Source organism: Oryza brachyantha, chromosome 9 (genome assembly GCF_000231095.2).
Source record: "Oryza brachyantha chromosome 9, ObraRS2, whole genome shotgun sequence".
In the NCBI taxonomy this organism is placed as follows: domain Eukaryota; kingdom Viridiplantae; phylum Streptophyta; class Magnoliopsida; order Poales; family Poaceae; genus Oryza; species Oryza brachyantha.
In genome coordinates this window covers 8,784,388-8,799,424 of record NC_023171.2, presented here as the reverse complement: position 1 = coordinate 8,799,424, position 15,037 = coordinate 8,784,388, and the positions used below count along the sequence as shown (strand labels likewise).

General features: G+C 40.7%; 3 protein-coding genes across 3 annotated transcripts; all 3 read left to right on the top strand.

The window, feature by feature from the left end:
- The first annotated feature begins 1,495 nt into the window (after window positions 1-1,495).
- LOC102710149 (U4/U6.U5 tri-snRNP-associated protein 2-like) lies at window positions 1,496-6,448 on the top strand. The gene is made up of 9 exons (XM_006660551.3): window positions 1,496-2,040; window positions 2,918-3,162; window positions 3,267-3,351; window positions 4,093-4,278; window positions 4,370-4,537; window positions 4,626-4,820; window positions 5,447-5,618; window positions 5,704-5,875; window positions 5,966-6,448. Exons 1-9 carry the CDS (start codon window positions 1,669-1,671, stop codon window positions 6,057-6,059), a joined length of 1,689 nt encoding a protein of 562 aa, XP_006660614.1. The 5' UTR covers window positions 1,496-1,668; the 3' UTR covers window positions 6,060-6,448.
- Window positions 6,449-8,209: 1,761 nt separating this feature from the next.
- LOC102722422 (pentatricopeptide repeat-containing protein At4g02750-like) lies at window positions 8,210-10,654 on the top strand. Its single transcript, XM_006661146.3, has 2 exons — window positions 8,210-10,286; window positions 10,466-10,654. Exon 1 carries the CDS (start codon window positions 8,210-8,212, stop codon window positions 10,019-10,021), a length of 1,812 nt encoding a protein of 603 aa, XP_006661209.2. The 3' UTR covers window positions 10,022-10,286; window positions 10,466-10,654.
- A 666-nt stretch (window positions 10,655-11,320) lies between these two features.
- LOC102709870 (haloacid dehalogenase-like hydrolase domain-containing protein Sgpp) lies at window positions 11,321-14,965 on the top strand. Its single transcript, XM_006660550.3, has 5 exons — window positions 11,321-11,456; window positions 13,412-13,520; window positions 13,594-13,748; window positions 14,209-14,470; window positions 14,545-14,965. The coding sequence occupies exons 1-5, from the start codon at window positions 11,413-11,415 to the stop codon at window positions 14,737-14,739; spliced, it is 765 nt and encodes a 254-aa protein (XP_006660613.1). The 5' UTR covers window positions 11,321-11,412; the 3' UTR covers window positions 14,740-14,965.
- Window positions 14,966-15,037: the final 72 nt, after the last annotated feature.

Sequence of the window (15,037 nt, the reverse complement as noted above, 5' to 3'; positions counted from 1 at the left end):
CCGTTTCATAATGTAATATTTGTCTTATTTAAAAAATTATAAAAATATTATTTGTTTTACTTGTGACTTACTGTATTATCAAAATAACTTTAAGCATGACCTATCATTTTTTATATTTGTATTAAATTTTTGAAAAAGACGAATGATTAAACGTTATAAAAAAAGTCAAACATTTTATATTATGAAACGGAGGTAGTATAACTTTATTATTGGTAAACTTTACATATATATAGTAATCCAGTGTGTCAAATACATACGACTAATTTTGTAGGGCATATATGTAAATACAAGTATTTTTGGAAGAATAATTTTACCGGTACGAAACTAGTTATTCCTATTTGATGCTCTAAATATTTTTAAGTGAATAAGTAATCATCTAGAAAGTTATAGATCTCATCATGGACATGAATTTTTATATACAACCTTATTTTTTTCTCATATTTATGTTTATAAGCTAAAATTTAAATTTTAAAACTTAAATCTAAAGTTGAGTTTGTAGTTTTTTCATCCTAGTTTATTTTTTAGCATTCGCTTTTGGATCACTAGAAACACTTGTACAAAAGTCTAGACCATAAATTATTTTCTAATCATTAATATACTGTTCCACTAATGCTTAATATAAGCCAAAAGATGATGCCGATAGTTTTTATATAGATCAAAGATCATTTCAAACCTATATATGATATTATGTGTAAATATATGAGATTTTGTAATAAATATTTGGACATAAAAATGACATTAAATGAAAAAGTTGTCAGCAATAAAGCTGTACACACCCTTATTTTTGGCTTTTGCTTATGCTTATAAGCTAAATTTGATTTTTTAACTTAAAACTGGAGTTGATTTTGAGGTTTTTTCATTGTAGTTTATTTTTTATCGTTGGCTTTTAGATCACCACGTAACTTTTTTGTTTGCAAATATACCATTTGTCTTTTTTGTTAAAATGCGAAAGATGACCCCATATATCTGGCCGAACTCTATAATTTTAATGTAAAGTTTGACTTTATCCTACTTCATACGAGCGATCTAATGCTATAGGGTGAATTATACAATAAATTTGCATTTATACATTCTGGCATAAAAATATCCTAGATTATTATCAAAAATACTTTCTAGAGGTGTCGGGACTCGGGAGCATAGTTTATTACTCCCTCCATTTCACAATGTAAAATTTTCTGCTCTTGTCTAGATTCATATGGATTCTAATGAATCTTGACATATATAAATTATATGCATTCATCAATTCAATTGATGATTTTAGCTAGGGCTAGAAAGTCATACGATATGAAACGAAATTAGTAGTTTTCAAAGTTCGAAAACAAAATTATACTTTTATAAATATAAAAAAGTAAAATACAAATTCAAAAATCCACGAGGGCGAGGCGGCGGGTGCCGTGAGCTAGGCCCGAGGGCCCGACGAAACCCACGAAGACGAGACTATGAGCGCGCTCTGACAGTACGCTTCTCCCACGGCCCAACCGCCCAAACTCCGCCTCCGCCCACACGGCGATCCATCCTCCCCGCCTCTCCCTCCCCGAACCCTAGAATCTCGCGGCGCAGGCGCAGCTCCGCGCTTCGTCGCTGCGCCCCACCTCCCCCCTCTCGCCGTCATTGCCGGCTTTCCCGCCACGCCACCACCCGCAGGCGCTAGGGTTTCGGGCGACGACGATGGCCGCGGAGGATCTCTCGTCCCTGACGCGGAAGCGCGGCCGCGAGGAGGAGGAGGAGGAGGGGGTCGTCGACGGCGACGGGGAGGCCGCCGAGAAGCGCCCGCGCGCGGGGGAGGAGGGGTCGGAGGGCGCGTCGCTGCTGGGGCTCGCCGGCTACGAGGACGAGGAGGAGGACGAGGCGGCTGCCGGGAGGGCCCGCGCGAATGGCCGACACGATGAAGATGAAGATGAAGATGAAGAGGAAGAGGTGGTGGTGGAGGAGGTGGACGACGACGACGACGAGGATGACGTGAGGAGGGGTCCGGAGAGGAGGCCGAGGCAGGTGGAGTTGCGGCGGGACTGCCCTTACCTCGACACCGTGAATCGCCAGGTATGGCTTCTAGCATTCGGTGCCAATTTTTAGACATTTTGTGTTTGATGCGTATAAGATTGATCTAGGACAGCTCTCATTCTGTTCACAATTTCCAAATTACCCGGGATCCACTACCTGCACCTATAGTAGTTTGATTACCATTGCTGGTATTGTGATAGAATGGAAAAAAGGAAGCTTAAGGTTCCTTATGTTTTAATACCCTCATAGTAAATTCCAATTGATTTCATTTTTGTTGTATACATAATGTTTTTGTTATATGTCTGTCTTGGTAATCCTTTTTTTTTGTTCTAGAACACTGTTCTACCGGTAATCTATTGTGTCCAATACTATACGAACATAACTGAATATATTTCTCAAATAGTTATGTTTAGTTCTTTCTTCCCTAGTGTTCCATTCATTGGATTTATGGTTGTATTGTGTTGAATACTTGTCCATTTCCTGTGGAGTATGGGCTGCTTCTTAACTGAGACAGTCCCTTAGGAAATATCAGAAAGCCTATCATGTTTGCTGCATTTTTTTTTTAAAAAAGAATTTTACGCTTGACCCTTCAAATCTTATCCACCCAACTTGTGTATTTCCTAGATCTCACTGGCTGGCACATAAATGCTTTGAACTAAACTGTCTCTTGTGGGCTGTGGATGGCCTTTTTTCCCCCCGAAATAGATCAAACTGATGGTTCTTGTAGGATCTTTAAATCTATCCTGTTGACCAGTGTGATATGATTGTCTGTGCAATTTAAATCTATGGGACCAAGTCCATGCTATATTCTATATACATTCTACACTCTTCTGGCAGAATCTGTGATAGGATGTATCATTGATGTGTTACTTAACATGTTTATTGATTCCTGAATATATATTTCCCTGCATTGTAGGTCCTTGATTTTGATTTTGAGAAGTTCTGCTCAATATCCTTATCAAACCTGAACGTGTATGCATGTTTGGTTTGTGGAAAGTATTACCAAGGAAGAGGCTTGAAATCTCATGCATATACCCACAGCCTTGAAGCTGGCCACCATGTGTTTATTAACCTTCAAACTGAGAAAGCATACTGTCTTCCTGATGGATATGAGATAAATGATCCATCGTTGGAAGATATCCGACATGTTCTCAATCCAAGGTGCTTTTCTATTGGTCCTAAATCCATTTACTTTGTTAACCATGCTTACTTTAGTAGTGAGCTCCTCAGAGCTATGCAATTTTCTGATTGTTGTGCTTTGGCAGGTTCACAACAGAGCAGGTTCAAACTCTTGATAGGAACAAGCAGTGGTCTAGAGCTCTTGATGGCTCCAATTATCTGCCTGGAATGGTATGTATATGTGTGAAACTAATACAATATTTCTTAAAATATAGCAAATGATTCTTTTCCTAAGGACCTAGGCCGCATTTGTTTGGGGTGAGAGGGTGGGTTAGTTATCCGGCTCGGAAAAGGTAGTAATAGATTAGTACATGATTAATTAGTTATTAATTATTAAAAAAATGTAAAATAGATTAATATGATTTTTTAAAACAACTTTCCTATAGAATTTTTTTGCAAAAAATACACCGTTTAGCAGTTTGGAAAGCGTGCGCGCAGAAAACGAGAGAACTAACCCCCCCCCCCCCGGAACGCAGCCCTAACCTGTTTGATGTTGCAGTACTGTGTAAGTCTGTTAATTAAGGATACTGTTTCCAGTTCTAGCAACAAATTGCTTCCCACCTCTAAAACAGGGGTTTTGTTTAGTTGGTATATCCTGAGAAATAACAAAAAATTAAGAAGTACCTTCTGGGAAAAAAACATCACAATGACAGCGAAAGCCTACAAATTCTGTGGACTTGAACGAAAGCAGCCTGCTACTTGGTCAGTTGGTCATGAACATTTTGAGCTAGGTTGTATAATTCTACATTAGATTATTATTTCAGAGTGGTGTTAGATGATGTTACCATGTCACAACTTAAAAACGCTGTAGATTTCCTGTTGTATCTGAATATAGAAGGGAATTTGCAATACTTCCTGGCTTGACTATTATTATTTAATGGCAGTAATCACCTTTCTGTGCTTAAATTGCAGGTTGGTCTAAACAACATCAAGGAGACAGATTTTGTGAATGTCACAATACAGTCGCTAATGAGAATCACTCCTTTAAGAAATTTCTTTCTCATCCCTGAAAATTATCGGAACAGCAAATCACCATTGGTTCATCGATTTGGAGAACTAACTCGCAAAATCTGGCATGCGAGGAACTTCAAGGGCCAGGTTGGTTTATTAGTGAGATAGCAGCATGCCTGCAGATTTTTGCTGTTCCTTTGCCTCCTCAAATGTAGTTAACATGTTGCCTTTTGTGCAGGTTAGTCCACACGAGTTCCTGCAAGCAGTTATGAAGGCCAGTGATAAAAGGTTCCAGATTGGTGTTCAGTCTGATCCAGTGGAATTTATGTCATGGCTCTTAAACACAATGCACTCAAAACTAAAAAGTAGGAGGAGAAACAGAAGCATCATACATGATTGCTTTCAGGTATAGTTTTTGTCTATACGAACACTAACTGTTTGATTAATAAAGTTGTGTGCAAGTGTAACTTATGTTACAACATTGTTTTTCACAGGGAGAACTTGAAGTTGTTAAGGAATTTCACAAGAAGCATATAGTGGAAAAGAAAGAGGACAGCGATGAACAGAATGGTGATGCAAGTTCAGATATTGTCACTGAAACATCTAGGGTTCCATTCTTGATGCTCGGCCTTGACCTACCACCTCCACCTCTTTTCAAAGATGCCATGGAGAAAAATATCATTCCACAGGTTTGTTTTCTCCCAATATATATTTTAGTATTTTGGTAAATTTCGTAATACACGTTTTGGCATGTACAAGTGTATGATACTAGTATAATAAGGCTTGCTGATGTTCTTTTGATGATAATGTGAGAACCAGCTACATGACTATTACAGTTTTCTTAGAACATTGCTAGCCGCAAGGCTTAACTCTGCAGTAAGAATTGCAAGAATTATTCTGGATGGCCTTTTCAAGATTTCTGTTACTGCAACGTATATTTGAAACCACCTTTCTGTTATATTAAATCTTCTGCTTAGAACTTCGAACCTGACCCCATTTTTTCTCTATATATCTTCTTTTTGGGCTTATGTTGTTATTTATGATGAAGATGAAGATAGTTGCATTATGGCTATAGTGATAGTTTTTTATCTTAAAAGTATATTTTCTTTATCCATTTTGTGTATTTGCATGGTGTGTTGCCATGCCTGCAGAATATTTGCATGTGTCTGTATGTTAAGACTTTGACAGTCCATTTACTTTGTGGCGTGGAACCACATTCAGTGAATTGTTATTCACCATTTTTAAATAGCTTTTATGTTTTATCTCAGTAACTTGATTTGGAACTTAATACTCAAAAGCTTGTTTTGATGTTCAGGTACCACTGTTTAATATATTGAAGAAGTTTGATGGTGAAACAGTTACAGAGGTAGTGCGGCCATCCATTGCTCGGATGAGATATCGAGTCATCAGACTTCCAAAGTATCTGATCCTTCACATGCGACGGTTTACCAAAAATAACTTTTTTGTGGAGAAAAATCCTACTCTAGGTAAAACTCATGTTTTTTTAATTTAATTAACCTCTGCAATCCACTGGATACTCATTTCTAAGATGTTTCCATATTTATTTTACAGTGAATTTTCCTGTGAAGAACTTGGAATTGAAAGATTACATCCCATTACCTAAGCCAAAAGATAATGAGAAGCTGCGCTCAAAGTATGATCTCATCGCCAACATTGTCCATGATGGCAAGCCAGGCGAGGGATGCTACAGAGTATTTGTACAGCGGAAATCAGAAGAGGCTTGGTATGCTCCTCAGCTTATTCCTAGCATGGGTATGTATTTTGTGCCTGTACTTGATAGAGCCTTGTAAATCATTTTCCGTCCTTATTTCAGGTATGAAATGCAAGATCTCCATGTCACCGAGACTCTTCCTCAGATGGTAGCCCTTTCAGAAGCTTACATGCAAATATATGAGCAACACGAATGAGTGATGACTGGCTGGTGATCATCACGTAGCGGCTTCCGTACCAGCCTTTCTTTGTTGCTTCTCTCAGATTTTATCAGTAGAAGCTAATACTCATATCCTGGCGGTGGGGCGGAGGCGACTCTAGGAGCTAACAGCTGCAAAATGTAAAATTCATGGGAATCGTATTTCCGAGAGCTTTGGTTGACCGGCTGTTTAGAGCAGTTTAAAAGTATTTATATTAAGTATTTCCGTCTACTTTATCCATTACATTATAATAGCATGAGCTGTACAATATTTTGTTGCCAACCATCATAATACTCAGGTATGGGTTGAGGCGAGCAAAGCAATATGTACGTTTGCCCCTGAGAATTATGCCACTTTAAAAGTTAATAATATAAACAACATTTTTCCTTTTTAGTGTATGTGTCTTCATTCTTCAACGGTGATGCTATGTATATATGGCGCCATAGCATCAGTTGGGTCATTTGCGTTGCTCTGGTTTCTGCTGAAATTTCTTACGGTAAACCCATCTTATGCTTATAAACTGCTTCCGTTTATAAGCCACAATTTTAATTTTAATTTTAAGTTCAGAGTTGATTTTAGGGTTTTCATTGAAGTTTATTTTCTAGCCGTATCTTTTAGATCATTAATTTTTTGTTGATAAATATGTTCGTAGGCTATTTCCACGAAAAAGAAGCTCTTAAGTAATGAACAGACGACTTAATGATTTTTCAACTGGTTTCTTTTTTTTGGCAGCACTGAGAATATTACACATTATGGACATCGGGTACACTTTCAATTGGCAGTACTGGAAATGTCGTGTACTCTCTTTGGTTGGCTAGCCAAATACATGCGCTACATATGTTATTTGTTTCGGAGAAATATAAATTATACATATGTTATTTGTTTCGGAGAAATATAAATTATATATATGTTAGTATTGTTTGGAACTTGTATTTTGGAGATGAAAAATAGAATCAGCATATAGGAATATTTTAAAATATTTTATATACATAAAGAAGTAGTTAGTAACACAATATATAATATAGTTCGTGGATAACAGATTCACTGTCCCATCATTATCTTCTTTTAGAGTAGTATAGATAGTGTGTTTGTAGGTGTGTGTATATATATGTGTGTGTGTGGAAAAGAAAGTATAGATTTGGGGTAATAGAATTTTGGTAATGCTAAAAAATCTTACACGGTAAAACAGATGTGGGGTAGTAGGATTTTAGTGGACCAAGTTCAATAGATTTAGTTTTAGCGAGGACATGGATATGATACACTTCTAGCAGTAGAATTTAGCGGGTACAAGTTCAATAGGATTTTAGGGGAACGAAGAATAGTATACACCTTTAATAAAATTTTAGTGAGATAAGTCAATAGAGTTTTATTGAGGTGCTGTTTCTGTCGTATACGATGAATCGTGAAAATATCACTTTTTTTCTTATGACTTATTTTATTATCAAAAGAAACTAGCACGACTTGTCATTTTTTATATTTGTACTAAATTTTTGAATAAGATGAATAGTTAAATATTGTAACAAAAAAATCAAACATCTTACGTTTCGTTTGCTTATGTTCTTCATGTAGCATTCAGATTGAATGACTCTATGAAATTACGTCGATACTTCTACATATTATGGGTAACGTAGGAGACATCCCTATATTCTCCGGGGGTCTTAATTACCACTGCTTAGCTTTCAATTCGTACGTTACGAAACGAAGACAGTACCAAATTTATAGATTTTCTAATCCACGCAAAGTGGTCAACGATTTATTGAGTCGATGCCGAAGGCCCAAAGCTAAATCTCTCATGCGCCCATGAGCATGGAATTTAAATTTTAAAACTTAATTTTAAGTTAATTTTGATTATTTATCCTAATTTATTTTTCCAATGTTATATTTTAAACCTCTAATAATCATTTATGTAATAGTAAAAATTGTATCCAACATTATTTTTAATTATCTTGTTCATTTTTCACGGTTTATAAGCCATAGGCCTGTAGCTCGAAAGTTGATGTGAAATGACTTTTCCAAATGTCAAAGGGGGTGATGGTTGTAAATTTTTCATATACAATTCAAAAATCAAAGCCAAAATCCAGCTAATTTAAGCTCGAAAATTTAAATTTTAGCAAAAACGGCCCTTGAAACCGAACATTCCTTCCCGTATGCCTCCCTCCGCAACAGCCCCGCGCCACTGCTCGCCGCCGGCGAACGCCGACCTGCTGCCGCGCCTTCGCCTCGCCGCTGGCGCGAACTCGCCGTGGCGCATCCTGCTCCAGTCCCTGGCCCTCGTCGTCACCTCCGGCCTCTCCTCCTCCCACCGCGCCCTCTCGTCCCGCCTCCTCAACTCCCTCCTCCCCCACGCTCCCGCCCGCCTCCTCCCCGCGCTCCTCCGCCTCCTGCCCCGAGACCACCTCACGCTTGTCCTCCTCGTCTCCTCCAAGAACCACGCACGCTCCCTCCCCACCGCCTCCGCGCTCCACGCCGCCGCCGTCTCCTCCGGCCACCTCCCGTCCGACCTTCGCATCGCCAACTCCCTCCTCTCGCTCTACCTCTCCGTCGGCTCCCCGGCGTCCGCTCGCCGCCTCTTGTCCGACATCCCCCGCCCGGACACCGTTACTTGGAACACGCTCCTCTGCGCGTTCCTCCGACTTGGCCTCCTCCCCGCTGCCCGCCGTCTGTTCGACGAAATGCCGGAGCGGGATGTTTTCTCGTATAACTCCATGGTGGCTGGTTATGTGGCTGAGGGCGACATGGCCAGTGCGAGGAATCTGTTCGATGAAATGGAGCAGAGAGATGTGGTTACATGGAACTCGATGCTCTCTGGGTACGCTCGGCACGGGGATATGAAGAACGCCAGGAAGATCTTTGATGCGATGCCAGAGAGGGATGTTGTGTCGTGGAACTCAATGCTGGATGGATATGCCCAGGCTGGGGAAGTAGAGACGGCAAGGTTGGTGTTCGATGGCATGCCAAAGAGGAGCATTGTGTCGTGGAATGTTATTCTTGCGTTGTATGCAAAGCTGAGGGATTGGCGTGAGTGTTTGGGGATGTTTGATGTGATGATGGCAGAAGGAAACGCAGTACCAAATGAGAAGACATTTGTGAGCGTTCTGACAGCTTGTGCAAACCTAGGCGATCTTGAGAAGGGGACATGGGTGCATGGTTTGGTTCGTGAGAGGTGGGATAGGCTTGTGCCAGATGTTCTATTGCTTACAACATTGTTGACGATGTATGCTAAGTGTGGGGTGATGGAAACTGCAAGGGAAATCTTCAATTCAATGAATGAAAAGAGTGTCCCTTCATGGAACTCGATGATCATTGGGTATGGCTTGCATGGGCAGAGTGAAAAGGCTTTTGAGTTGTTTTTGGAGATGGAGAGAGATGGGCCTAGGCCAAATGAGACAACTTTCATCTGTGTATTGAGCTCATGTGCTCATGGTGGTTTGGTGCTTGAAGGCTGGTGGTGTTTTGACAGGATGGTCAGGTTCTACAGTATGGAGCCAAAGTCTGAGCATTTTGGATGTATGATGGACCTTCTTGGTCGTGCTGGACTGCTTGAACAATCGGAGAAACTCATTGAGAATTTGCAAGGTAAGGTGTCACCAGCATTATGGGGCATCCTAATGTCAACCTCTCAAACTCAGAACAACACCCAACTTGGAGAGTTTGTGGGAAAGAAGATGATCGAGATGAGGCCGACAGAGGTTGGTCCATATGTCCTTCTATCAAACATTTATGCATCAGAAGGGAGATGGGATGACGTTGAGAAAGTAAGGAAGATGATGGAGGAGAAGGGGGTGGAGAAGGATGTAGGGTTGAGCCTAATAGGATCAAGGGGAGGTCTTATTACTGAAGGCAGCGGTTTGGCTCCACGGAATGATGTGATGCTATCCATGCTGGGTGAGATGGGTCTGCATATGAAACGATCATCTGAACAGCCCAACGGCAGGAAAAGAAGCGCCGTTGTTCATTGAAGCTTCAACAGTAAATGTTATTTTGCTATGTGACTGTCAACTGAGAACACAAAGATGGCATGCTCATGCCTCACCTCATTTCCTGCTTCCCAGATGATTTCAGTGGCAGTTCAACCTTGAAATTCAGAGGCATTCTTGCAAGCTGATTGCATGACAAGTTTGCTTGGGCCATGGTATAGCACATCTGGGTTTTTCTGCAGCCTGGAGGTGAATCGGGCATCGAAGTCAAAGAAGTTACACTAGGTAATGGGGTTTCAAAGACTGCGTAAGTACTGCTCCTTCTGTTCTATAATATAAGGTTCTATAATATAAGGTACAACTACTTTTTTTTTTCTTGCAAACAATAATGGTTGCGAATACTGCTAATAAGGCATCAGATCATTTAACAATCACAAGAATTACATCAGCGGTGTTGTTACATCGTAAAAGTACAATGCTATGCAGCCTGCAAGACTCAACTGATTACGACAGAGAAGTGCTAATTTGCTTCTGTGAGGAGTGAGGGTGGAATTCTGACGTCGACCTGGAATATGGATTCGATTAATAGGAGTGGGACAACTGCAGCATATTCCAAAGGTACACGTAGCTCTTGTGTTTATGCGAATACAGTACCGATTGCTTGGGCAACATTTGGGCACATAATACATACCGTATTTTTATTCCTTGAAATATGACACAGATTACTTGAATGCAGACGAAATTAAGCATAAGAAAAACTTTTTATTAACGATTAAAAATAATTTATAGATAAAATTTTTATATACATGTTCTTAACTATATAAAATATTTTAAAAAAATAAATAAAAATAAATTCTAAAATTTAAATTTATAAATATAAGCATACGGAGAGTTAAGGGCTGTCTGACAACTGACAAGAGATCTAAAAAAGTACCAGTGCACTTCACTGAACAGATTCGTGAAGAGAGGACGCGTTCGTCACCCGCTCTAAGATAACTTATCTATCCTCTTATTTTTTGCGTACATGTTTTTTAAATTAATAAATGGTATATTTTTTAAAAAAATTATAGAAAAATTGTTTTAAAAAATTATATTAATCTATTTTACATTTTGTTAATAATTAATAATTAATTAATCATATACTGAGTTTTTTTGTCCTCCTCGAAAGAACGCGACCCTCGAGCATCGAGACAAGTGTATCGCCTCCGACGTACTAGGTAGGGAGGGGCGTGCAAAGGGAGAGACGCGAGAAGAAGCAGCGTAAAAGAGCGGGCCCCACAAAACGAGGTGGACCCAGCCATTCCCCGTCGAAGGAAGAAGCCTTTAAAACCCGATAGAGATTCAGCCGTGGCCAGATTCGCAAACTCCTCCTCCTCGCCGCTGATCTTCTGTCCTCTCCCTCCCACCACCGCGCTCGGCGGAAGCAGATTCTCATGGCGGAAGCCACTCCCAACGGCATCCCCGCTGCCGGTGCCGGGTACCCTCCTCCTCCTCCTCCTTACCTTTCTCTCTCCTACTACTACTCTGTTTCTCCGTTTTCGGATGAGATGAGGTGAGATCAGTGGCGGAGGGCTCGGTCAGGTAAGGTATGGCCGCCGGCCGGGACCCAGAGAACCCCCGGCGGCGAGAGGAGCAGAGGTCATCGCCCATCGGCGATAGCGCGCTGCAGCGAGAGGGCGAGAGGAGCAGGAGGGCGCGGGGCGCGATTCGGCGAGGGAGGCTGACGGGGGACGCGGTGCGCGGATGGGCCGGCTCAAAACGGTCCAAAAAAAACCCTAGAGGAAAATGACGAGGACGCACGCAGCCGCAGTCGCCCGAGGCCGAGCCGAACTGCCGAAGCCGAGGCACACAGCCGCCGCGCCGCCGTCGTCACGCTCGTCATCGCGCCTTGCACCCTTGCTGGAGGCGGCGGATCCGGCCGAAGCGGAGCTGCGGAAGGCCGGAGGCGGTCCGGGCGGTAGGCGGCGTCGACCTCTCTCGGTCTCTCCCCTCCCAGGCTCCCTCTCGGTCCAGGCCAGAGGCGGCGGAGGGGGCGGCGAGCGGGCGAGGTGTTTTCTTTCTATTTTTTTTCGTTTCCTTTTTTGCGTGTGTGCGTTGCGTGCGTTTTCTTTTTCTTGTGTGATGAGGTGTGAAGTTTTTTTTTTCCGTGCGAGGACGGATGGATGATCGAAGCTTTCCTTCTCCTTTTGAATCGAAGCCTTTCCTCTCCTTTTGAGTTTTGAAATAGTAAAGATTTTGGCCAGAACCATTAAAACAGAGAAGTTCACAATGTTGACAATCAATAATTCATTATTAGAAAATTTACTTATTTGAACACAGTTACTTCAATAAGGTTTTGACAACCAATTAGTCGGGAAGTCCTCTTGAAATGAAGCCAACTGGTAGTTCCTTGCCGACAGTTGTTTCAAAAATAAAATTTTGAAACATAAATGGTTAGGAAAATATTGTTTGTATGTTGTTTCGAGAAACGGTATGTTGGAATGTTTTTCCATACCGTTACATACTAGGGCCCCGTTCGTTTGTCCCCGGTAGGATAACTTATCTCCTCGTTTTTCACGCACACGTTTTCCGAACTGCTAAACGGTATATTTTTTGTAAAAATTTTTTATAGGAAAGTTGTTTTAAAAAATCAGTTAGTTTATTTTGTATTTTTTTAATAATTAATAATTAATTAATCATGTATTAATCTATTACTACGTTTTCCGTGAGAGGGTAAGTTAACTTACCATCTCACCAACGAACGCGGCCCAGGTCCTATAATCCATTCTGCCTATTTTCGCTATTTGGTTTCTGTTCAGTTCACTTAATTATTCATATCTATATCATATATGCACTATGCTCTCCTCCTTTGGCGTCGAATTTACATTTTCTTAAGGTACAATTCAATTTTAGTGCTCGCTTATGTGTTTTCAATTTAAATGTTAGACTTGGTGTAATTGTAGCCTTATATTATCATGTAAATGAGAATTTTTTTACTGTGCACTTAGCATTAGCCTTAGCTCTCCGCCATACCTTATTTTTCTTTCGTCCTCCGCCACTGGTTGAGGTGAGGTGAGATTCGTGTGCCAGTGATCCACGGTTTGGTTTGGTTTGTTTCGACGTCTGGGATGGAGTGGAGGCGATGGCACCACGGTTGATCGGTTCAGGAATAGATGGATGGATCGGACGATCGTGAGTCGTAGAAATAAAATTTTTATATACGTATTCTTAGCGATCTAAAAGCCAATGCTGGAAAATAACTTCGGTGAAAAAAAATCCTAAAATCAAATCTAAATTTAAGGTTAAAATTTCAAATTTTAGTTTATAAGGATAAGCAGAAGGGAAAAGATAAGAGTGCGAGAAGAGTAACACTGTTCAATGAGTAGATAGATTCATCATAGAGGTTTAGACAATTTGTGCCTTGTGAATGATCATTAGTACTAATCCTTTCAGATCTCTGGCATCATCCGTTCCAATTGAGGCAGTTCTGTTCGACATTGATGGGACCTTGTGCGACTCAGATCCTCTTCATCATGCAGCTTTCCAAGAAATGCTTCTTGAGGTATGGAGTTCTTATATTTCGTGTTTCCCATTAACTTTTTTGAAAAGTTGATTGAGAAGATGCCTTTATATAGATTGGGTATAACAATGGTGTGCCAATCGATGATGAATTTTTCATAAACAATATTGCTGGAAGGAGCGATGTTGAAGCTGCTCAGAATTTGTTCCCAGATTGGCCCCTTGAGAAGGGGCTGAAATTCCTGGAAGACAAGGAAGCTAAATACAGAAGGTACATTTCAGTTCATGATAACATCAATTGTGTCTAGTTTCAACATACTCCACTATTCAGTATCCACACCGGCATTAAGATTTTATTTTTTGTTTGTGGTGAGAAACATTAACTATGGGGCCTAAAAAAAGAGAAACATTAAATACCAACTTTCCTACATTACTTCCTCCTAATTTTTTTGTAAGACGTTTTGAACTAGCCAACGTCTTACATTTGTGCATGGAGGGAGTATTTTTTGCTATTGCTCCATCAATTTCATATTGTAAGACTATTTGGCTATATCTAGATCTATCTATTGATTAATGTATATTGTTAGTATATATGTCTAAATTCATTAGCATCCATATAAATCTAGTCAATGTTGAAAAATCTTATATTGTCGATAGTACTTTTTATAGCAATTAGTCTGTATCAGCATATCTTCTCGGACTGAGTATTTATAAATTTTCACTTGTTCCAGTTTGGCAAAAGAGCGTTTGGAACCTGTAAAGGGCCTTGCTAAAGTGGTTCAGTGGGTCAAAGATCATGGATATAAGCGTGCAGCTGTAACCAATGCCCCCAGGATCAATTCCGAGCTCATGATCTCCCTTCTTGGCCTCACAGACTTCTTCCAGGCTGTCATTGTTGGAGGTGAATGTGAGAAGCCAAAACCCGCCCCATTCCCTTACTTGAAGGCTCTCAAGGAGCTTCAAGTGTCTGCCGAGCACACCTTTATCTTTGAGGTAAATCACTACTACATTTGCATCTGTTGCAACACGGTTGGATTGGCAGGTGCCAACGTGTGCTTTTGTTTCAGGATTCTGCTTCAGGCACACGTGCAGGTGTTGCTGCTGGAATCCCTGTTGTTGCCGTAGCAACAAGGAACCCAGAGAAGTCGCTACTAGATGCAGGAGCCACCTTGATCATCAAGGATTATGAGGACCCCAAGCTTTGGAGTGTACTTGAAGAGATAGACAGGGAGGAAGCCAAGATAAAGAAAGTGGATGCATGAAATGGGAATGAGGTTCTCCTTTAGATATATTGCAGATTTAGCTTTCTTTTGCATGTGAAGAAATAGTGCAGCCAAAGTGATGGCACGCAAAGCTCATCTTTGCATTTTGAACTTCTGGTTTTATTATTCTTTGCTGCTACTCAGCCTATTGAGTTGGGACAGAGGAATAAACACCCAAAACTCCCATGAGTTATTCTTTATGGATAGATGTTACTTGAGAAAGTTCCAAATCTGGTCTTGTTCATCCTGCCAAAACTATTGAATTTGCTTGCTTCTTGTTACCTTTGGAATAGTTGAG